Source organism: Triturus cristatus, chromosome 4_1, assembly GCF_964204655.1.
Source record: "Triturus cristatus chromosome 4_1, aTriCri1.1, whole genome shotgun sequence".
In the NCBI taxonomy this organism is placed as follows: Eukaryota; Metazoa; Chordata; class Amphibia; order Caudata; family Salamandridae; genus Triturus; species Triturus cristatus.
Window position 1 is genome coordinate 757,810,004 of NC_140585.1, and position 24,776 is coordinate 757,834,779.

Sequence of the window (24,776 nt, forward strand, 5' to 3'; positions counted from 1 at the left end):
TTATAAATTCGATTCTTGAATTAGTCACTGATTGACACATCGTTACCTCAGAACTGAGATATACTGAACATATGCAGGAGCTGCAGAGCAAGGTCTACCTCCTACCAAAACAAGTAATAATGATACATGTTATCTACCTAGGTATGTCCCAACAGGAGACTAAGCAATGCGCTTTAATGTCAAAAAGGATATAATCCTTGCACATTTCTCTGAACTGCAGCTCCCTTTAGAAAGTGGTTTTAGAAAATGACACTGTGGTTCTGAGGAGGGTAAGGGGACATTTTGGTATCTAATATATTCTGTTGATACTCAGAAAAAATAACTAAGCAATATTTTACAGCATAAAAAAACCACATAATTCAGAAACAATAGAAATCCAAACCAGGCTCAAATCCAAGAACGCAGAGCGTTGCTGAGATACATGCATGTGGCCACAGCCATTAATAATGTATCATTCTCCTTCATTATAGAATAGAGAGTCACTATTTACAGATTTGTCTGGTTGCAGCTTGCAATCCACTGAAGCAGAGGCTCAAGTGCTGCTCATAGCAATGTTAGTATCTGCTTTCGGTGCAGTCAGTCAATAGCATCCTTTCCCTTTAGGATTGTCCTGCAACCCACAGTTTCATCGTGTGAAGGATTATAAAGCAATATTATTTCATTTCCAGCAATGTGTATATTTCCTTCAAATGCCTGAGACTTTCTGATAGCTCAGTGTTTTAAAATGACTCAAAAAATGAAATTAAGCTGCAATTTGAATGGAAATTGGTTTAATTTAAATTTAGATCATGAATGTATCTAATTAAGAATCTGTGGGGCACCTAGGTTGTCATCTGACACAATGATTTTAGAAACTGTGGTTTTCATCATCAATTCGAGCAACCAAACTATTAACAGTTCTAATACCTAATATATTTCCATGAAAGATTTTGAATGAATACATTGCAAATTATGTATTTAAGATGGTGGAAAAGTTATTAAGCCAGCTTAAAATGACCAGTGGAGAGGATTACATTTAATTTAGCTTTGAAGTTATTTTTCCCTCCCCTAAACAAATCATAATCAATGCTTCTTTAAGAAAATGTGGCAGTTTTTAATGAAAATGTGGCTGTTTTTAATGAAAATGTGGATGCTTTTGTGATCAAGTCTTTATAGGGAGTCTCTCAATCTAACAATTTTCCAAACTAGAGAGCCTCAATCCGATGAACTCAAAGTAACAAGAAGCAATTTTGAACAAAAAGCAAATTCATGAAATGCTATAAATCACCAGTACAAATATTGTGTCCTGGCTTATAATAAGATAATAAAGCAATCCAAATCTTATATAATTCAACATGAAAATATTTTAAAGTTAAAATGGGAAAGAAGACTAATTACATCCACTCTTGCAAGGGTTGATTATTATGCTCAGGGTTTCTTACTATAGTCATGGGGGTCACTGAGGAGAGCCCCCTCCAACATCCCGCTCCACCCATTGTCCACCCAATGGTTCTCTTTGTGTCATTTTGGTGTCTCCCTCCTATACCACTGCGTAGGAATCCTTAGCTCCTTGCGGGGAATGCAGGCTGGGTTGGGCTGGGCAGAGGAGTAGGGGCACAGGCTGAACTCCTGGTACTGCAGAAGGAGCCTGCGATGCCCAGACAAGAATTCTCGGGGTCTTTCCACCCCCAGCTGATTCCCATCCCTCTTATGCACGTATATGGTGAAATTGCCTGGATGCTATGGTTTGCATCTTATGTGCTTACTTTAAAATGTTTGTACTTGAAAATATCAATTATAAATTGTTGTTAAAGTAAAGAATGCAGAGCGGTTTCTTATATAATTGTAACGCCTGCAAGTAAGAGGGTTGGCATAACATCCACCCATGGATTTTGTGAGCATCAACTTTTACAGAACGAGCATACAGGACTGAAGTGCAGCATAACTTTAAAAGTTATTTCAATCTGATGGCGCCAATCGTAGAAATGTTGTTATTGAATATGCTTTATTCGATCCTTTCATGGATATATAAGAAACTACGTGCAAAATAAGTAGTTTATAAAACATTTATTCAACAAATGATGTTAAAAACTTGGTGCACTATCTCGTGTAGAGACTTAGTAGGACACACATTAATTCTTCAAAAATGTAAATAGATCATAAATACATGGATAGAAAAATAAATACATAAATATATCCAGCTCATAGTCCAAAAAATAGGAAGTTAACTTAACTACTAGAATTTAAATGGATACATTTGTGGACTTTCAGATTCAAAATCTGTCATAATCTGTCAAATAGTTTCCTAGAAATGTTCACTACTTCTATATAAAAAAGTATAAAACCCATTGTTGGACCAACCTTCTTAAGCAATTATAATTGCCAGTTAAATGGTGTCCCTTTAATATGACCTGAAAAGCTTCAGACATTTATATAAAGCTTTGATGAGGGCTGCGTTGCGTCACTGTCCTAGCAAGACTCAATGGAATGGATATGCCAAGAACTCACTGATAAGACTTGCCATTACCGAACCTTTCTGTTTCGGGTTTTTATGACTGTGGCGTTGATGTTAATCACATTTTGTTACGAGTCCGTCAGTGAAAAACGAGGACAGGTGTTGAGCAGATCTGAGGCCAGGCCACAGTCTGAGCCCACAGGGCCTCAGTATGAGGCATAGCTGATGGCAGCCCGGACACAGGTGCACCCAAGAGTGACCCATTGCTTCTCCAGCTTGTAACTCTGGCCGCAGCCCTTCGGCTCCCGGCGCAGCACAAGGATTTGGTGCCTGATGGGAACGGAGTTCAAACGAGTGTCCCTCCGCCCCTCATAGTCCAGGCACATGGAGTGAAGGCATTTGGCTTCCACGATGACCCCAGGCTTTCTGTCCACATCCGTATCCACACTGCAAAGAAAACAGAACAATGCAAAGTTTAAAGTGTTGCCGCATTACGAGACTTTCCTATTACATGCAACAATACGGCTGTATATTACAGGTGAGGAGAAATATCAATCGTCCTGATTATCGTTTTTTGGTGCAATAAGACTTAAGGAAGGTGCTTATGGCGATCCGTGTTTCCCTATTTCCTTTATTCTATTCAAACCTTCCTCCTTTGTACCTGCTTTTTCTTTAGTCAATTTCCTACTCCTTGCCTCCCTCTCCTTGCTTCCCCTCTTTGCTTTCCTCTACTGTATTCATCGCTCTTTTACATCTCTTACCTTGCCTCTTTCTGTATTTCCTTCCCTATATATATAACATTTTCATTCCTTCCTTCCCACCTTTCTTCATCTATGTTTTTCATTCCTGCTTCCCTTATTTCCCATTTGCCTTTCTGTCTTCCCTTTTTTTTATATATAGCTCAAATGAATGGTATTTTGTAACCACCATATCTGGCCCTGTTTTTCCCGGTTTCATCTCTATAGAAGTCGGCAATTTAATCAGAAATCTCATGTGATAGGTTAAGGGCTTTATAATAAACTTGGCTTACTCTTCTAGTCCAAATTCAGCCACCTGAAAGAATGAAAGCAATGGCCCCCAAGGTAGGGGTTATCAGTCTGTGCAAGCTAAGCTGGCAGATGCGCAAGGCATGACCACGCACTGCCAGCTGTGGGCCACCACAATGTCTCTGCAATTAGAAAATGTTGTACGCCATGGAGTGGAGTGACGAAATGCTATCACTTTACTGGTCTGAAGATAACAGACCACCTAAGAGATAGAAATGTTAGAAATAATAATATAATCATATTTGCTAGACACCACAGCCCACCCCCATTCAGCTATATGGCTCTTAGTAAAAGATACTGCGAATGCCCAACCTATACAACCTAAATGGTCATTTATGAATTGTTGTGCACCGTGTGATTTTATAGGGAAAAAGTAAACATCGACTCGTTACTTTACGATCTCTAGCGAAAGAGCTTTCCACGACTTCTAGCAAGGGAGTTCAGTGAGGAACGTGTGTGGGCACCTCTGTGTGTTTGTTCATTACAAGAATTACTGGGAGCAGTACAGAGGCAGAGTCTTGAGACCACCAGCTACTGATGTGCAACAGAGGGTCAGTCAGTGAGGTATGCTTTGTGCTTCATTGTTGAAACAACACTTCCTTTATGCTCAAGTCTAATGCCACTTTCTGCTGCACATATATGTATCTGACATGATTTCGATTTCTAGATTTTCACAAGCACCAGAATCAAACTAGGGGCGGCTTCCCCAACTTCTGTATTCAGTTTCCTTATCACCTCCAGTTGGTACAAAATAAGAGCCTCTGTGGAGAAGACAAGGATCCTGCCCATGGGATCCTCTGTGCATGGAAAAATATCAACATTAATGCGGAGAGCTGAATGTGAATTGTAGACCCAGAAATGCCTTTCCTGTAACTTCATGGAATCCCTGGGATCTCGACCTCTTCTAAATACTGATCTTCTGACTGTGCATTAGTCTTGTCTCTTCCTCCTCTCTTCCCATCCACCCTCCCCTGCCACAGCCTCGCCTCTCATTCCCGATTCATCTATTTACTGTATACATTTGAAGCGGTTTCCCATGAGTGTTTAGTGCTGCAGAAATAAACAAATCGATACATTTGCCACCATGGGTTGATTAGGATTCACCCCTAAAAATATATCAAAATTCCTTCAGCAAGCTGGCGCTGAATCCACTTTTATCCAAGCCGCTGACTATTTCAGAAAGGATTTATTATAACCTATCAAATGATATCTGCTGGCCAATCACTGTTGGATCTATCCACATTGATGTCATTTTTTTTAGAAGATTCTTAAGAGTAGCAGTGAGGATGTGGCTCTAATATGTAAATGACCACGGAGCATCATTTATTGGAAGACATTGATGCGACCTAAAAACAACATGTTAATTGGAGGATTAATGTGACGGGTATGGGGAGGCATTGAATGTTTCACTCCTACTCCTGACCACAGCAGGGGCTTCAAGAAAGTGGCTGAGCTAGCCCTTGGTGGCACTGCCCAAGCTGCCTTTGCGTGCCTATTACCAAATATTTAAAACGACAACTAATGGATTCTTAAGTTGAAACATTTCTCAAAGGAAGTACACATTGGCCATGTTTAGATAAGGGTAAACATCATTTGCCATGATTACGGAACACTGCATGCCATTACAACACGGTTGTTACAATGACTGCGTTGTTACAACGCATGCCATTACTCTGCAAGTCGGAACAACGACTTGCTCTAGGGGTCAGAAGGTGTTGGGTTTAAAATCCAACACCTTCCTTGCTGTTGCACAGACTGGAGTTGGAATAGTAAATTATACTATTCCAACATCCAGCGCCCCCCCAAGAGCAATTCGTTGTTCCGACTTGTGTCGTAATGGCATGCGTTGTTACATCCCGGTCGTTGTAATGAACACGTTGTAATGGCATGCGTTAAAAAAGCATGCGAGGTAACATGGCATATTCTTAGATAAGATGTATCAAATCAGATCCTGTAGTGTCAAGAGCTGTGAATCCGTACCTGTACGCCCAAGGTGAGAGTGATCGGCTACTGATGTCTGCCATCATCCTGTCTTCAGCTCCAGCGTCAATGGCCCGGAGGTCAATTTTGGCACTGTGAGGGAACCTGGCACTCCCTCTACCAGGGCACCTGTCTCTGGTCTTCGCTGCCAGGTCTCTTTCTGGATCATTTTCATGAGACTGCTCTTGGCCAAGATATTCGGTCGGAAGTAAAATTGCTGGGGAACAAAGGGCCAGTAGTGTGATGACCTGTAAGGGGAAATGAAGGAATACAAATGGAGAATGTTAAAAATAATAAAGTAGCAACCTTTGGTCAAGTACAATTTGGCGTAAATTATTGTACTATTATTATACAAATATCATTATTTTGGGAAAGAATGATACGACGTTTGAATTGTCAGCAAAATGCTTTTATGCTGTGACACGCTGCCACTGAATGCTCTGTGATGCAAAGCTATACTATGCTAAAAGTATTTCATGAAACATACCTTTCAATGTCCCTTCGGCGCTCTTGGACACCATGCACCAATATCTGCCTACTGACAAGGATATCTATCCAGTCTGCAGCATCCCACCCTATTAGTAGAAGCCGGTTCTAAGAAACCTGTATCTAGTCTCTTAAAGTGGAAACGTCTTCTGTCAAGAGCAGTTGTGTGAGGACTGCAGAGTGTCCTACTCGTTCCCTGTGTCATGGGCATACACTTCTTTAAATGACGCAAAGTGAAAACACAACACAACACTCCCCAACTATCTCCCTTTTTCCTAAAACAGATAACATCTAGAGTTGTTTCTAGTTTTGTGTTTAGATTTTTAGAACTTGTCTCCAGTCGCATAGAAAGAGTTGCTTTGAAAATACCTCAATGCTTTTCTATTGGGCTATATCCCTTACAGACACTGCTGTAGCCTGACCTGCTAAGCGCCCTCACGCTCCACCCCTGCAGACATGGAATAGCAGCATGGCTTCGAGGTTCTGCTAGAAAGGTTTCACCCAAGATCACACACTTATTAAGTGGCCAAACCAGCTGCTGATGAAAGAATGTGCAAACCTTCGGCATACATATATGCTGAAAGCAGATCATCGTTTTGCTATTTCATAGAAGGCAAAGGGTTTCTTACCACAATGGAGCATGCTGAGGTCCTGAAAATCATTCTGGTCTTCTGGGTTTCTATGGCTCGTCGCTTCCTCGGTCTGGAGATTTGAGTCTCTGCCTTGGGAACTCTCGTTCACCCCATTTATAGGACTTTTCAGGGCGCCCGGACTTTCCATAGTGAAGTGCCTCTTGGTTCACCCGCTTCCAGCTGACTTTCCCCCCTGTGTTACTCGTTCTGGCCCTGGGTCTTCCCTTCATTCAGGAAAGTTTCTTTCTACCAGTTGAGAGACAAGGAACATGGGTAAGTGAGGAAAGCGTAGCTCCGACTTCCCGTTCGCCGGGATGACCTGACGACAGCGCACAAAAAAGGGACTTTGAATGTTCTTTCCTCGTACAGTATAATTTATGATTTTGCTCTGCCATTCACTGCAAGTCCGCCGGTGGTTTCTCTTCCGTATCGGAGTATATTTACCTTTGCAGCACGCGCACACCGGTGGCAACTTGGCATTTCCGTGGCTGCTTCCTCATCCCCCCTCAATGATGTCATCACATCCCTCTGTCTAACAGGCTCATAGAAGCAGCTCTCCACAGCTCCGTCCTGCGTCACTTTGGGTTTATACTCGCAACTAAAACATGTCCTGAACAATTGCTTTCATTTCCAGCTCCGCCTCCTGTAAAGCCATCTACTATTAACAGTGGATTGCATTTACCTATGCGCAATCCGCATGAGTAAATCCGGCTGTGAAGCTATGATTAGCTGCCTACTTTTTGGGGAATAATAGTAATTCTTTGCATAGTATTATAGTAACTGACAGTTTAGTAGCTGAAAGCAGGAAAAAGTATTTAAATTATTATATCTGTGGGGCAGAAATGAGAATCTGGCCTCGCTGAGTGAGTAGTGGGAATACTCAAATGAAGGAATGCAGTAGGATAGTCTGCTTGGATGCACAAATTACACTTTAATGAGTAACTGCATACCTGCCAACTTGAACACCAATTTTACAGTTTTGGACGGGGGCGGGATCTCGTGCACAGAAGTACCTAAGATGCACGTTTGAACCCCACAGTGCTATTGGAAAAATGCACTCTGGAAACCATTAAGTTGGGCATCAAGCTGTAGCAGAGGAAGGGGAATGGAGTTACGAGGGGTGGAGCTTGGAAAGCAGAGTCTGACAGTCAACTTTTATATTTATTGTGAAAAAAATATACTGCAAAGAAATTGGCAGCAAGGACATCTGTGACAGTGCTCCAGATCAGGGTATATAATTTCTCCCTACTTCCACGGATAGAGTAAATTCACAGTTACACGCACAACACTCGTGTACACTCACCATACACTTGGGCCCATTTTACTAACATACACTCAATTACTCTATTGTCACTGAACCTGTGGAGAGAAAACCTTCTAAACACCCTGCATCTGCACTAAGGTCGATAAGACAAAATTGACACTGTCTTGAGTCATGATTTAAACAACAATCTAAACAACAATAATCAAAATAGAGTACTCAATAATTGACAAGAAATAACCACCAACACTGTATTTAGAATAACGATAATTTATCTAAAATTAGTTCAAATGGAAAATCAATTCAAAAGCAAAATCATTATTCTCATAGTTACCTATTCTAGCTAAATGTCATAAATGGGTCAGGACAGGTCTCTCGATAGAAGTCTCTCAAGTCGCCGTCCTCACAGCATCGAAGATCCTCACCAACGCAAGTTTGGGAAGAAGTGGCCTCAAAATTCAAAACGCAAAGACACAGACCCTCTCTAGTCTAGTATATTTATAATAAATTTAACAAAAGAAAGCAACAAAAAATGTTTTAGATATCCGCTGAACCGCTGAGCAGAGCGAGCAGGAAAGGATGTAGCATCGCTACATTTGTAAAAATCTCCGCTCAGAAAAATCACAAAAATAAAAAGACGGAAGAAGGAAACTCGGATTTGCAAATGTTTCTTTTTACGTTCACATTTCCTCGGAACCAGCATTGTGATCACAAAGTTCATTGTGGCTCCCTTGTCCTCCAAGGACACTTGGACTTTCGCCCAGAACTGCTGTCCTCACGGAAACTTTTTAAAACCAGGCGAAGACTGTGGTCAGATGACTCTCGACCAGGTTCAGCAAGGCCTTCTCATCAAAATTTCATCACTCGAATGTAGGCTTTAAACGGCAGCCATTTTTCAATAGGCCAAAACAGACCATCTTAATTAAAAGAGACAAAAACAACGTTACCACAGCATAGTGATTAAACAGTGTTAACCCCACTAATACCCTTATGTGTATGTAATTATCTAGCCTTTGCAACACAGAAAAGCATTAGTACACGTTATTTCAAAAGCGTTTTTGTACTTTTAAAACAAACAACACTTAGCAATATCTATTTAATAAAACCTGCACATTATTATTAAGCACATGAATGCATTCCCACGTGTAGTTTTCTCCTGTTAGTTCGTATTGGTTAATCAGAATTTCACACAAAACAAATAATTAGAGATTATAATTAATAATTTTATTCCACAACATATAGACAAACTGGAGCTTCAAACCCCGATAAATTTTCAACAGAAAACTCTGCTCCAGCAATCCCCCCTTTGGTGATATTATCACCAAATAAACAACCCAAAAAAAAAAATTTTGTAAAATTTAGTCCCATTTTAGGAGAAATTGGAAATGTCTTTGTAAAATTTAGTCCCATTTTAGGAGAAATTGGAAATGTCTTTTTCTTTTCACAACATTAGACACCAAACTCCCTTTCATCATCCCTCTTTGTTTCCAAGTAAACACTCTCCCTCAATTCTTCTAATTCTATTTCTTGTGGATCTCTTTTTGACCTTTTATTTCCCTTTTCAATATTTCTTTTAATTAATTTATTTTTCCCTCCCCTGTTTTTACAACACACACACCAATCTCAGTATCAATAAAGCAACAATTATACAAGTCAAAGGAAACAATATCTTACCTATAATAGTACTACCTATTTTTGCAATAAAACTCTTAACAGCAACTATTTTATTAGCTATTTTAGTCCAAATACTTTCAGCTTCCAGTGGCACTAATTCTTCATGCAAATCAGTAATATTTTTGATATAGACCTTCAGGTCCTTGCTTTTGTCAGGAATGTAAGTGCAACAATGTTGAACTTTCAGCATTCCACAAACTCCACCCTCCTTAGCTAATAGAATATCAAGGGCAAGTCGATTTTGCATAGACATGGCACGTACGGCAATCAATTCCGTATTCACCAAAACAAACCCTCCAGCGGTATTTGTCGACAAGCGATCCACCACTGTTGACAGTTTTCTAATTCCATATGCAGTCAAAGAAATTCCCACTGCTGGAATTAAAGCTCCAAATATATCACCAACTATTTCTGACCAAGTTTCTCTCTTAAAACGTGTTAGTAAATTAATATGTTCTACATCTTCTATTCTATCTATATGAAAAATCTTTGGAAAGACCAGGCCCACATAACACGTGCCATACCAATGGTCAGGCAACTTGTAATAAGCCTTGTTCCCACAAACATAATACACTCCTGGGAAAACTGGATCTTCTCCTGCCTTGAAACCCCATCCTGTTGCAATGAAGTATGTATCATGACACTCACTAGTCCCAACAAAGTATGTATCATATTGGGATTTCCTTCTTGTAATGCATAGCTTACCCTTTTGTGGTGCATCTAGAGCTAAAGTTGGACTAGCCCCATTTCTCAATTCTTTCCCCATCTCAATGTCCCAAATTGTCTCACTCACTTTGTATTTCCCTTTCTTCTCATGCATGCTCATCCTCCTTTCCTCTACCATGTTTAGGAAAGCCTTCTCCTCTTCTTTCAGACTGCAAGTTAAATTATTCTTAAAAATGTAATCTAATGTTAACTCTTCTTTCTCAATAAAAATCTCACCAAAAATGTTAGCTTCTTTAGCTGGATTCAGCTTTTTGTTCATAGGCAAGTGCCCAAAAATACTATCTTTGTTAGACATCTCATAATCTATTTTCCCTAACAAATAAAAAACACTACTCAATATACTACATAAAATTCCATACGTAACTGGTAAATGGTGATAAGTAACACCCTCTGAAACGGATGCAAGTAACTGCATACATACGTAGCAATCCCTAACTTCCATTGTCTTCACATATTCATATAACAATTTTGAAAAAACATTACTAGAAAAATCATTAATTGACCTATCTTTATGTATGTAAGTATTACTAATTCCAGTTGGAACTACTTTCTGTGAACTCTTCTCTACATTAGTCACATTCTCTGCATGTATCTCAAATGTACCTATTGTAACTCTAAAAGTAACTAATAAAGCTAATACACCCCATAACAGCATTAATAATCCAGTACAGCAACAGCACATTCTACACCATCTTTTCAAAAAGGCACATCTACTTTGATTATTCTCTATGTTAGCCATTTTACTACTTTGACCTTTTCTTTTGACTTAGCCTCTACTACTCCACTACTGAAATTTCTTGAACTCTGGATTTTTCAAACAATCAATTTTCAGACTTTCTTCTTTTCACTTTTCTCCAAGTGATTTCTTCTGTTCATTCAATTTGGATACTCATCACTCTTCACTTCATGTTCTTCAACATCAAATTGTATTAGATCTCCAACATCATCCTCAGTATCCGACTTTTCTCCAATGTCAGTCAAGATTACTTTCAGGATTTCACCTGTATCTTCCTCAACCACTTCATGTATGGCCTCCTCTGGATTTCCCTGACTTTCTGCCTCTTTACCTTCAGACAGTGCCACGTACGTCCATTCCGGCGACCTATACTTCTGGTTAGGTTTTCTTATTCTCTTGATCTCCTCTGGTTCTTTTGATTCTTTTCGTTTTTCACCTTTTGCTGGATTCTGACTCGATACCTCATTCACTTGTTCAGCTTTCGAGGTATTTGCTCTTATCAGTCTGTATCTCAGCCTCTTTATTCTGTTGTTAGGCCAAAGATCTCCTCTCACAATCTTTTTTTGTCGTGTTTCTTTATTATTTCTTTCTCCAATCCAAGTTCTCTTTCTCAGAACTCGACCCTCTGATTTTTCATTCTCACTTTCATCCGATTCTGTTTCAAATGTCTCTCGTTCTTCAGCAGTTTTCTTTCGCTCCACAGTCTTTTACACCACTGTTTGAGACTTCCCTATTTCTGTCCCTCCTCGGGTCTCCGACACGCAATCTTCTTGCTGTCTACTTGTCCCTTCACCTAGCTTATCAAGAATGTTCCCTACACCTCCTCGGGGGTCTTCCGCAATCTGTCCCTCTCTATCTTCTTCTAACCCTACTTCTTCAGGTATAATCTCAAGTGGTTCTTCAATCTCCTCTTCCTGTGATTCAGGAGTAGTTTCTGTGGAATTGCTCTTTTCTCTTCTTTTCCCACCACTGCTTGTCAGAACTTCAGGCTCTTTTACAGAATCTGATCTCCCTTTTGAAACTCTCAATATTTCTCTTGAAGTTGAAGCTTCTCCTGGAAAGAAAGAATCACCTGACTCTCTTTCTCCTTCAGCTCTTTCAAAACCCTGATTCCTTCTCACTGGGTCTATTTCTTCATCATCACTGGAATCTGATTCTTCAAAATACTCCTTACCAGTCCCATCTTTTGGGTTTGGAACTCTCAGAGTATGACTTGCATGTACCCAGTTTTTCACACCAGCACACTTCACTGCAGTTGTCGTAGTCAGAATAACTTGTCTTGGCCTTCCCCACCTTGGAACCAAGCAATTTCTTCTTCTGTGCACTTTAATCCTCACCCAGTCCCCTGGACTCAGATCATGAGCGTGCTTCTTCTCAAGTGTGGTAGCTTCTTCTCCAACCTGGTGAAACACAGAATGAACTGCGTCAGCCAGGCCTTTACAGTAATCCAAAATCATATCATCAGTTATTGTCATCAACTTATTGACAGGTACAAATGCATGACGCATTGCACGTCCCATCAAAATCTCGTGTGGACTCAAACCAGTAGTTCTATCTGGAGTAGATCTAATAGTCATTAGCACTAGAGGCAAGACATCAGGCCATTTCATTCCAGTGGCTAAACACATTTTACCAATTCTGTTCTTGATTGTGCCATTTATCTGCTCAACCACGCCAGAAGCCTCTGGCCTGTATGCACAATGTAGCTTCTGCTGTATGCTCAATGCTTCACAAATCAAACTCATGAGCTCATTATAGAAGTGTCCACCTCTATCAGACTCAATCGTTACTGGAAATCCGTACCTAGGAATCAGCTCTCTTAACAGTAACTTTGCCACTGTTATTCCATCATTTCTCCTAGTCGGATAGGCCTCCACCCATCTTGAAAACAAGCAGACTACCACTAGAACATACCTCAATCTGTTCACTTGGGGCATTTCAATGAAATCAATCTGCATTCTCGTGAAAGGACCACCTTCTCTGCCTATCGTTCCCAGACTCACCACTGTCTTTTTCCCAGTGTTAAATTGCTGGCAAATCAAACATCTTTGACAGATGCTCTCTGCAATTGTCCTGAACTTTGCATTGTACCAAGTCTGTTTAAAAGACCTGATCATCGCATCCCTTCCCAAATGTCCCTGGCCATGATACATCCTTGCCATTGTCGACAACATGGAATTAGGCATGACTGGTCTACCATCTCTATAGACCCAAACATGGTCTGTTTCTCTTGGGGCACAACCTGCCTTGATCCAGTCTTTCTTTTCTTCCTTTCCTGCCTCATCCTGCAACTGTTTCACTTCATCCCACGTTTCTAGGACATTAGTAAACATCACAGAACAAAAAGACATTTCCCCTTCTCGTTCCCTGTTAATCGATTGATTATTTTTCGCACAATACTGAGCAATGTCATTCGCATATCTGTTTCCAAGTGTTACAAAATCATCTCCTTGTCCATGAGCAGCACATTTCACAACTGCTAACTCTTTAGGCAGCTGTATCGCCTCAAGTAATTTCCCAATCACTTCAGCATTCTTTATTGGAGTCCCACTCGACGTCAAGAAACCTCTCTGTAGCCAAAGCTGGCCAAAATCATGCACAACTCCAAATCCATACTGACTATCAGTCATCACAGTCACTCTCAGATCTTTCCCAATTTCACAAGCCTTCGTCAATGCCACCAATTCAGCAACTTGTGCAGATTTCACTCCTTTTAATGGTGAAGCTTCCATCACTTCTGAAACCTTGCACACTGCATATGCTGCACTCAGCACACCCTCATCATTCCTCAGACATGATCCATCCACAAACAGCACATGATCACTCTCAAGTAATGGAAGATCCTTTATGTCTGATCTCGGTTTTGTACAGTAATCCAGCACATCCAAACAATTGGGATCATCTTCTGTTTTGACACCCATATTTTCAATATCCGGCAACAATGTCGCTGGATTCACATTCACACATCTCTCAAGAGTCACATTTGATGCTCCCAGAATGACTTTCTCATATTTAGTCAGCCGACTATGTGACATGTACTGAGTTCTGCTTCTTGTCAAAAGAATTGCCACATTATGAGGTACGAATACCCTTACAGGATATCCCATTATTATTCCCTCACTCTGTTCCAGACTTCTGCATGTCGCAGCCACATAATTTCAGACAACCTGGTAAACCCACAGCTACAGGGTCAAGTGTCGATGAGAAGTACGCAATAGGCCTTCTCAGTAGTCCATGCTTCTGGATTAACACTGAAAGTGCACATCCATTTCTCTCACTGCAGTACAACTCAAACTCTTTTTCATAGTCTGGCATACCCAAAGCAGGTGCTTCACACATTCTGCTTTTCAATTCCTCAAATGCTGCCATTTGTTCTCCATCCAGTTCCAATGGGTCTGTCATCTCACTTTTTGTCAGCTTAATCAGTGGCTTTGCTATCAGGGAGAAATTAATTATCCACTGACGACAATAACCCACCATCCCCAGAAACATCCTCACTTCTCTCTGGGTCCTTGGGGCTTTCATTTCCCTGATGATTTTGATCCTATCATCAGTCACCTTTCTCAGACCTTTCTCAATATTGTGTCCAAGATAATGCACCTCTTTCTTGCAAAATTGCAATTTGGCTGGAGATACCTTTAACCCTCCATCTGCCAGATGATTCAGTAAAGCTATGGTATCTACTTCACAAGCGTCACGTGTCTTTGATGCCACAAGTAGGTCATCAATATACTGCACTAGTACTGAGTTTTCAGTAACTGATTGAATATCGAAGGACTCTCTGTATACCCCTGTGGGATTCGACACCATGCCAAAATACGCTGGCCAAACCTAAATGCAAAAATCGGCTGGCTATCATGATGCAATGGAATCGAAAAGAAAGCATGACACAAATCAATCACTGTGTACCACTCAGCATCATGTGGAATCTGATACAAAATCACTGACGGATTTGGCACAATAGGACAACATGCCACCACAATTTTGTTAACTTTTCTCAAATCCTGCACAATCCTGAACTTCCCATTAGGCTTCTTTAGCCCCATTATCGGTGAATTACACGGGCTACTCAGTAGTTCTCTCAAAACTCCCTGCTGAATCATTTTCTCAATAATAGGAGTTATTCCTTCAATTATTTCTGCTGTCATTTTGTACTGAGGAATGTTAGGATAAGTAATTCCCTCTTTCACTGACATTTTCACAGGATCTACATTATTCATCAATCCCACATCCTCTCCAGTAAAATCCCAAACTGTTCTCTTCACTGTGTCTCTCAGCTCTTGAGGCAAATCCTCTGGATCAAACACAGCATATGCACCAACCATTTCACTCTCTCTATTTTCTAGAGTCATTCGGTATAAAACATCCTCATTTGGTGTTTCAAAAGCTATTCCATCTGGCGTACAAAAAATTGCACAGCTCATTTTACACAACAAGTCCCTACCTAACAAGTTCACTGGACTAGTGTCACAGACCACGAATCTGTGCATATCTGAAAATTTCCCTATTTGTACCCTTACTGGTTCAGTAAGACGTGTCTTGATTTGTGTATTGGCTACACCAACTACTTGGATTGCTTCATCCGAGAGAGGAAGATTTCTAATATCTGCTGACCTGACAGTTGATCTTGTCGCACCTGTGTCTACTAAAAAAGTAACACCTTCTTCATTTATTTTCCCATCTACAAATGGTCCTGCCTGGTCTAGTTGCACCAAGTATGCACTCTTCCTCCTCTCCTCGGCACCGTCAATAGTCACCTTCAGACTCACTCCCTTCATTCTTTAACAAGTACTGTTGTACCTGGTTAGAACGCCTTGGTTTGTTTACCTGCTCATCATTGTAGAATCCCGAATCCTGATTGTACTTTTGTAACCCTCTATTCTGTGGCAAGGGCGGTTTTGGCTCTTGACTCTGCTGTCTCACAACCTTCTGTTGTTGCTGCTGTTGATTATTTCCCTCGTTCTGCACCTGTTGATTTAAGGTTTTACTTTCATTATTCGCTAATGGTGGATTTGTACATTCAGATCTCCAATGTCCCAGTTGGCCACAGTTGTGACACGGGAACTTCTTTTTAGCTTCCTCAAGATTCCCCTTTCCTTTCCCTGCATATCTGGGCCTATTCCCTGGATTATTTGCCTGTTCCACCAACTGTGCTTCTTGTCTTTCCGCAACCTTCACTTGTGCCCACATTGCCTTTTCTTTCAGCTTTCTCTGTTTTGCTTCAATTTCATCACTGAAGTATTTTGCATGTCTCAGAATCTCATCTATTTTCTTACTCTGCCAGTCCACTGTATGCTCACGAATTCTCTCACTAATCTCAGGTCTCAGGCCATATACAAATCTGTATACAAAATGACTCAAATCTTTGTCACCTAGGTGCTCATCTCCACTGAATTGTTTAAACGCCAGTATCAGCCTCTCGTAAAAAGCATGAACTGATTCTTTTGCTTCCTGATGTGTTCGATCTATCTTAACCCAGTCTGTTTCTTTGGGAGGAACTTTACTTTTCAGGTATACAATCACCTGATCATACTTCCTCATTACCTCTGGATCTGGTGCTCCTGTTCTCTGATCTCTTGGATATTCCTCAGTAGGCCAACTCACAACTATTTTACACTCAGCCCACAAGTCTGCTGGAACAATTATATCAAACAGACTATTCAGGTCAATCCACAGCACTTTTGACAATTTCACAAACCTATCTACCTGCCTATACCACTCGACGGGCTTTTCTCTCAGTCGAGGGAAATCATTCGTAAATGATAAAATATCCTGTCTGGTCCATGGAACATGTACATATCCTCCTCCAGGTATTTCTCTCATAGGATAAGCATCCACTGTTTTCTCTTTTTCTCTCACAGGAAATGCTGAATAAGTCCTTTCTACTGATTCTTCTCTTTTCTTATACCACTTATCCTTCCACTTTTCTACATCACCCCACCTTCGCAATAAAGCGACCATTTCCTTAATCTGTCCTGTTCTACCAGCACCATTCAGATTTTCAATATCCTTGTCCGTAAAATCCATCCTGTAAGACTTCTGCAAGGCTTTCACCTTATCAATGTCTACTCCCTGTTCATTCGCTATTGCTCTTAACCTGTCATGTGTATTTTTAGCTCTCCAGGTGATGTTTTTGCACATGAATAACAACTCTCCATCATGATGATTTTTAAGAATTTCTGTAGGAATTGTCCCTGCAACAAGCTCCTCTAATTCTACACGTAACTTGGCCACATCAATTGCCTGTGAATCTTTATCCCTCTTTTGAAGAACTTTCATCCATTCATTCAAATCTTCAGCTGTTATTTCAGTAGATTTTCTCACTGGAACCACTTTCTTCTGTGGTTCTAAAATTGGCATCCCTGAACAACCAGCATCACTAGCATCATCCAATCTCGAATTAGACTGTACCTCTAATCCTTCATTACATGTGTCCTGTCTGGATTGTCTCAGATCACTACTTTCTGTCCTTCTTCCTGAATCTCCTGAGGGACCAGCCAAACTTGTTATCTTATTTCCAACATATGGAACCACCAAACCATTCTCACTCGTCCTCTGCTTATCAAAAATAGGCATAACTGGACCTATTGTTACAGGCACCGTAACAGCTTCTAGATTCTTTGTCAGCTCTCTAATCTTTTCAGTCAGTTCAGATGTAGTTCTGGCTAATTCTCTCGTATTCTCATCACCACATCTTTTCTCTCTCTCCTTTTCCCTGAAAGGATTACCACTTCTTAACTCAGGTGTCACAATTTCTGTCTCAATGATACGCAATGTATCTCTTATCAGAGAAACAACTGGTGTGCTCTGTGGTAAATATTTCATTACCGGTACTATTTTTTATGCGGTAAAGTCTAGTAAGAATAACTCAGTAAATATAAGAGGCAGAATCCGTGGTATTAGAGGTTCTAAAAGGCTTTATTCCTATACAAAGGAATGCAATTCGAATTGCAGGCTTCTATTCCATCACCACGAAAGTTCAGGAAGGAAGGGCATACATTATTGACAGATAAGCAGTTTTATAGAAAATGCATTACAGTGAAACAGATGCAAGAGGCGTAACAGCTGATAGTACAGATAAAATGTGCATACGTAACTAATAGAGGCGGACATATGGGCGTAATTTAATAAACGTCATTATACATGATGTCACAAGTGGGTGGATCCATAAAAGAATCCTGCAATGTCAGCAGAAATATTTGGCAGAGATGCGTGCGCAGCCGCATGACGTGTGATTGACGTGCAACTAGAGGGTGAAGGGGACTTGACATTTAGCTCTACATGTGGAGACAGAAGTCTGGGGGTCATGTCAACCTAATCCCAAATCATATCTAATATCCTATGTTTAAAGAACTGTGTTATCCAAAAGGAAAGGTCTCTAGGATAGAATCTATTCTATACTGACTGTTAGTGCGTGTACAAGTGTCTAAGTGTCTACATGAGATGCGAGGGGGTAGGAATATTCCATGGTAACGGGGCTATGAATTACTTGCATGTGGACAGCGAGGCCTGGCCCTTTGCACGGTAGCTGAAGGAATGTTTACCTAAACCACTAGACAGGAATGCATCGGATGAGGAGCGGAGCAGATAATCTTGAAGGTGAAATACAGTTTTTGGCAGGCAACAGGCTGGATCAGGCACCGTTAGCCGCGCAGGGAGTAGGACAAAGTTCATGGATACAGATGCAGGCTCAGACTGGAGCTTTCAGAGGCAGAAGGCAGGAAAAGGCTTGATGACAGAATTCAGGGCCTACTCGCCTGAATCTGTAAAATGTGGAAAGTGAACCACATAAAGTCGGTGGCCTTTCATACTTAGGAATGGAATATCTGACCCAGTCATGGCGGATCTGAAAGAGGACATGTTGACGGTGGACGCACATGTATTTGCGTCTTCAAAACTGGAACTGGAGGGAACATACATGTACTTATAGCATGCACATGGAGCCGTTGGGGTCTACGATAGGGGACATAACTGATCACAAAATTCATATTTCCTCATTCCCTCCTTGTCCCCTACGGACCCTCAGGAGATATCGATCTTCATCAATCCATCGATCTGCTCATATAGCATCATTTGTTCTTCTTTCTTCTTCCGGGATCTTGAACGAAAATTCGGATGTGGGATACACGATGTGGCACACAGACCACAAATCGCTGGCCCACATTGTAGACATAAGCAGCAACTGAATAGTATGAGAAAGCCAATACCTAGGAAGGATAGGATTCTCCATCCCCAGGCTGACAACACGCCCCAGAACCAACCGGACCAAGTCCAGGTGCCTGGACTCTGGTGTATCTGGCTTATAATCTTATGAAGGCGGGTTATGGCTTTATATACTGACGGCGAATTTTCTGGTATGAAAATGCAGCAACTTGATCCGATGACCCTACAAGCTCCGCCCCTATCGGCCAGGATGACGTCAAGGACAAGACGATTTTGAAGCACAACAATCCGCATAGCAGACTGCTCTTCTGTTAAATTGCCTAAGGCGGAAATAGTTTCGTTCACTACTGCTTCAAGGGTTCTGGTTAATCTACGTATCAGCTTACTATTAGTGACTGTACCTATATAGGGAAAGAAACCTTTATTGAAATCTGTGTATTTTTCCCATGCTGTTTCAGTGTAATCGACAATTGGGAGATCTCTCTGCTGTCTATTGTGTACTAAATGGGTATTTCTGTGATAATCAGGAGGAGCTAGGAAAACAGGTGGTAGAAGGAATGCTATGTAACAGGTACCATCCCAGTCTAGAGGCAGACGTATATATGCGGTCTGGCCACATATGAAGTAGGAATGACGAGAAGCTCTAAATGTAGACTTGCCTTGATCACTGAATTTTATTACAGTGGTGCATTTACTATGGCCCATGTGTATGGAACCATTCTTTCTTACACATAATTCCCCTTTTACTGGGAATACTGACATGGCGGGCAAGATTGGTGTAGCTTCAGATTCAACGTTCAGGATCATGAGGTTAAGTGTAAAATTACCTAATCCATATACTTCATTTTCTAGATCAGTTCCTGTTCTTTTGGGAAGTCCCTCCTTGTTAGGGTAGCAGACTTTAAGCAAAACTAGGTTCAGGTTTCCCCATACCCAGTTGTCTTGATAAACTGCGGAATTTGAATCTAGGGAATTAATCAAACTAAACCATGCTCCACAGGAGCCATTGTGTGTGAACGGATAGGGAAAGAGGGGCAAAACTCCCTTATAGTTCTGATAGGGAGGGAGTCGGCCACATATCCAACAATTTGTGGCATTGCTGGTCTGATGGGAATGATGTAACATACTAATGAATGTGTTGTTGCGCAGCGCAAATCTATAGGACAACTCATGCGGAGGTAATTCGCTAAAAGAATGTTCTGCAGTTACATTGTAAGCACGCTTAAGAATAGGGTAATACATGTGCAATAGTATGCTGACAATGATGATCAGAAGACTTAGAAAAAACAAAATTAATAATGTTACTGTGCAGTGACTACGAAGTGATTTACAATACGCATGCTTTTTAAGCTGCATCTGTTGATTTCTTTCTCTATTCCGGTCTAGAGGATACATGTCAGAGACAAATTCAACCGATTCACCTTGGAGAGGACTTAAACAATCAAATTGTCTGACTTGCTAGACCTTAACTTCAGTTTATAAAGTTCAGAGTTTGTTAATTCAGCCAAGGGGAGCTTTGAGTCTGTCTGTGAGGGAATGCAGGGCTGAGCGTTCACACTAGATGGTAGTCCATAAAATTTCTTGATATGACTCGAGTGCAACCACCCTTTACGTCCCTCAATCTTCACGGCTGTCCTTGTAGTTAGTAGAACCAATTTTGGCGATGTCCATCTAGGCTCCATTTGAGTCTTTCGGTCAAAATTCCTGACCATAACCAGGTCACCAGGAACCACGTCATGGGGCTTCACCTCAGTATTATCGGGAAAAGCTGCGGCTACCTGTGAACGACAAGATTGTAGTGCAGACATCAAGGAAGCCAGATAATCTGTCAGCATATTACAGTCAACATCAGTGATTTTGCGAGGTATAGGCGTCCCCCACATATTTGGCGGTCTACCGAAGATCACCTCGTACGGGGATAGCCCTGTTCGAGAATGTGCTACCATTCTCATGTAAAAGAGCGCAACTGGTAAGGCTACTATCCAATCGACACCTTTTTCTCTACATATTTTGGACAATCTAATTTTCAGAGTTTGATTATGGCGTTCCACGAGACCTGCTGCCTCGGGATGTCGGACACAGTGGAATTTCCATTGGTAGCCTAACAAAAGGGAAACGTGTTTCATTAGTTCGGATGAGAACGGCTGGCCGTTATCTGAGTAGACAACACGTGGTAAACCGTACCGTGGGAAGAATTCTCGAACTAACTGTTTGGCAGTAGTCGGGGCAGTGTAATCTGAAACCGGGTAGGCTTCTGTCCAACGGGAAAGAGCACAGACAACTACGAGAACATATTTGAATCCTCGACATCGTTCCATCTGGATATAATCCATCTGGAGGACTTCAAAAGCATGATCGGGAGATTGAAATCCACCCTGCTCTACGGGGATGCTTTTACCTGGATTAAACTGACAACATATCATACAGGTACGAACTTTCTGTTTAGCTGCTGCTCGCAAGTGTTTGTTGAACCAAATGTGTTGAATGCTGTCTAGCATAGCTTTTTCTCCTAGGTGCGCTGGACTATGTATTGTGTTAATGATGACTTGAACCATGGAGTCGGGAAGAAACCATATAGATTTTTCCTTCGTCATCCATCCTTGATCCGTTTGGGTCCCTCCTAATTCAGTCCATTTCTTTATTTCTTCTGGTGTAGCATGTGTCTGTATGTCAATTACATCAAGGGCGGGATCCTTAACTGTCATGCAATGTGTTGGTGTCGGAACTATTGTCTTTGTCATGTCAGTTGTGTGAGTCTGATTCTGAGCAGTCTGTTTAGCTGTTCTGTCAGCTAGGTCATTGCCCTGAGAGATGATATCGGTAACTTTTGTGTGGGCTTTGCATTTCATAATCGATATTGCAGCAGGTAGATGAATCGCGTCTAATAGGGCTTGAATGAGGGGTCCGTGTTGGATGTGGGCACCGTGAGAAGTTAAATAACCTCTCTCTCGCCACAGTACGCCGAAGTCATGGACGACTCCGAATGCATAACGTGAATCTGTGTATATGTTGACTTTCTTATTTTTGGCTTGAATACAGGCTTGTGTCAGAGCGATGAGCTCTGCTGCTTGAGCTGACAAAGTGTTAATACAATTTGTTTCAATGACTTCAGTGTCTGTTGTGACTGCGTAAGCGGCCACTAACTCTCCTATACTTGTTCTCATACATGACCCATCTACATACAATGTCAAGTCTGGATCTGACAAAGGGATATCTGTCAAGTCTTGTCTGGGTTTCGTCGTGATAGTAATGACTTCGACACAATCATGTGCCAATGGATCTGTTCCGCCTACTGGCAACAGTGTGGCAGGATTTAACGTATTACAACGTCTGATTTCTATGTGTGGCTGAAACAATGTTAATTCGTAACCCGTGAGTCTCGCTATAGTCAAGTGTTGTGTTTGTGTGCGGTTCAAGAGAACCTCTACTGCGTGTGGTACTTGTACTGTCAATTGGTGTCCTAACACTATGGCATCGCTTTGTCTGATTGCTAAGGCTGTTGCTGCCACCGATTTCAGGCACGCAGGAAGAGCCTGAGCTACTGGATCTAATGTACTAGAGAAATAAGCACATGGTTTGTGTGATCCTGCTTGTTCCTGAGTGAGTACTGACAAGGCAGTACCTTCGCGTTCTGTAACAAAGAGTGTAAACTGTTTACTGTAACATGGTGTTGCTAGGACAGGTGCTTGGCATAAAGCTTTCTTTAAGCTTTCAAAGGCATGTGTATGTTCTGGAGTCCAAGGGAGGACAGTCGATGTGGCTGCCTCCTGTGTTGTCAACTGGATGAGTGGTTTTGCTAGAAATGCATATTGAGGGATCCACTGCCTACAGTATGAAGTGAGGCCTATAAAAGCCCGCACCTCCTTTTGTGTCTTGGGTGGTGACATGTTAGCGATTAACTGGATGCGGTCGGGTGTAAGCTGCCTTCCCTCCTTGGACAGCGAGTGCCCAAGGTAAACAACTCGCTGGACACAGAATTGCAGCTTAGAAGGGGACACCTTGTGCCCCTTGTCGGCCAGAAATTTCAAAACCGTCAGTGACGCTTTTTCACATTCATGTTCGCTTCGGGCGGTGATCAGCAGATCATCGACATATTGAAGCAAGGCAGTGTTAACTGGCATGTGGATACTGTCAAGTTCTCGTTTCAGTGCTTGGCTATAGATGCTGGGGCTTTCTGTAAATCCTTGAGGTGCGCGTGTGAATTTAAAACTTCGTCCATTTAAACTGAATCCGAACAGATATTGACTTTCCGGATCGATTGGGACGCTAAAGAAAGCATTCTTGAGATCAATTACAGTGAAGAACGTTGCTTCTGAGTCAATAGCTGTTAGTAATGAAGAGATATCTGGGACCACAGGGTATTGTGGTACAATACATTTATTTAATTCGCGCAGATCAATAACTAATCGATATACTGGTGGTGCTTTTGGATCCGTTCTTTTAAGAATCGGAATTATCGGGGAATTGCACACATTGGAGTCGGTTTCGACAACCACTCCTTGTGCAATGAGCTCGTCAATGATTTGCAGTAAAGCCACAACAGCATCTGGTGGTAACTTGTATTGTCGCATTCGTGGTAGTACTACTCCTGTTTTCAGTGTGACACGATATGGTGTAATATTCATGCAACCAACATCAGTGGGGCCTTGTGCCCATAAATGTGTAGGTAAATTCTGCAGTCGGTGATCCATGTCTCTGGACACGTAGTGACCTTTAAAGTCACGTAAAAATAGTCGTACTCCTTCCGGAGAAAAACATATTATGGCTCCTAGAGCTTTCAATGTTTTTATACCTAACAAGTTTTCTGGACATGATTTAGTAAGCAATAAATCTGTAGTACGTGTCAATGGACCGACCGTAAGTGGAAGAGGTTGTGTTACTTCGTTAATGATAGGTTTTCCTGAGAATCCAAGGGAAATATTCTGTGAGCCTGAGAGGGGTGCCCCTGGAACTTCACTGCGTCTTATAGTTGTTGTGCTTGCCCCTGTGTCAAGTAAAAACTTTCTGTCTTCCCCTAATAGTTCACTATGTACATAAGGTCCCTCTTGGTCTACAGGAACCTCTATAAGGGGTAAGCCAACTTCCCTCTCTAGGCTATTTCATGTATATCGTTGATAATCGGGATAATCTGCTTGTGCATACTGATACATCTGTTGTGTCGTTGCTTGTGTTGCAGCAATAGGCTGCGCTTGTGGTGGTGCTACGATCTGTTGTGGAGCTGCCTGTTGCGGAGCTAGCTGTTGCGGAGCTAACCTAGGTTGTGCATGCTGAGGGATTTGTTGTTGATTCTGATCCTGTCTAGGTGGACGTGGTCTTTCCTGGGTTCTACCTGTGGCAATATTATGTTTCAGGACTGGACAATCGTGTATATAATGACCTTGTTGTTTACAATAGTTGCATGTCCCTTTCGTTGGACCTGCGGAATCACCCTTTTGATGACCATCAGCTGGGACTGACTGAGCAACAAGCATCTTCATTTTCGTATCTTTCATACGTCTTTGTTCGTGTTCTTGTTCTTCTCTAATTCTATTGTGGTGATATTGTAACATCTGTAACATCTGTGATGGGGTATTACCTTGCCAGGTACTTTCGAATTTCAATACTCTTCTTGATTTGCAGCAGAGAATTTTCAACTAAT

The 24,776-nt window shown here is 41.5% G+C and overlaps 1 protein-coding gene across 1 annotated transcript in view; it reads right to left on the bottom strand.

The window, feature by feature from the left end:
• Nucleotides 1–2,182: 2,182 nt before the first annotated feature.
• Nucleotides 2,183–24,776, bottom strand: part of LOC146855494 (uncharacterized) — a 41,744-nt gene continuing 19,150 nt past the window's right edge. The window contains exons 3-4 of the mRNA XM_085651148.1: nucleotides 5,461–5,708; nucleotides 2,183–2,881 (exon numbers count right to left, since the gene is read on the bottom strand). Of these exons, the coding sequence (XP_085507274.1) occupies nucleotides 2,641–2,881; nucleotides 5,461–5,708 (489 nt within the window). The 3' untranslated portion in view covers nucleotides 2,183–2,640. The remainder of the gene's footprint in view (nucleotides 2,882–5,460; nucleotides 5,709–24,776) is intronic.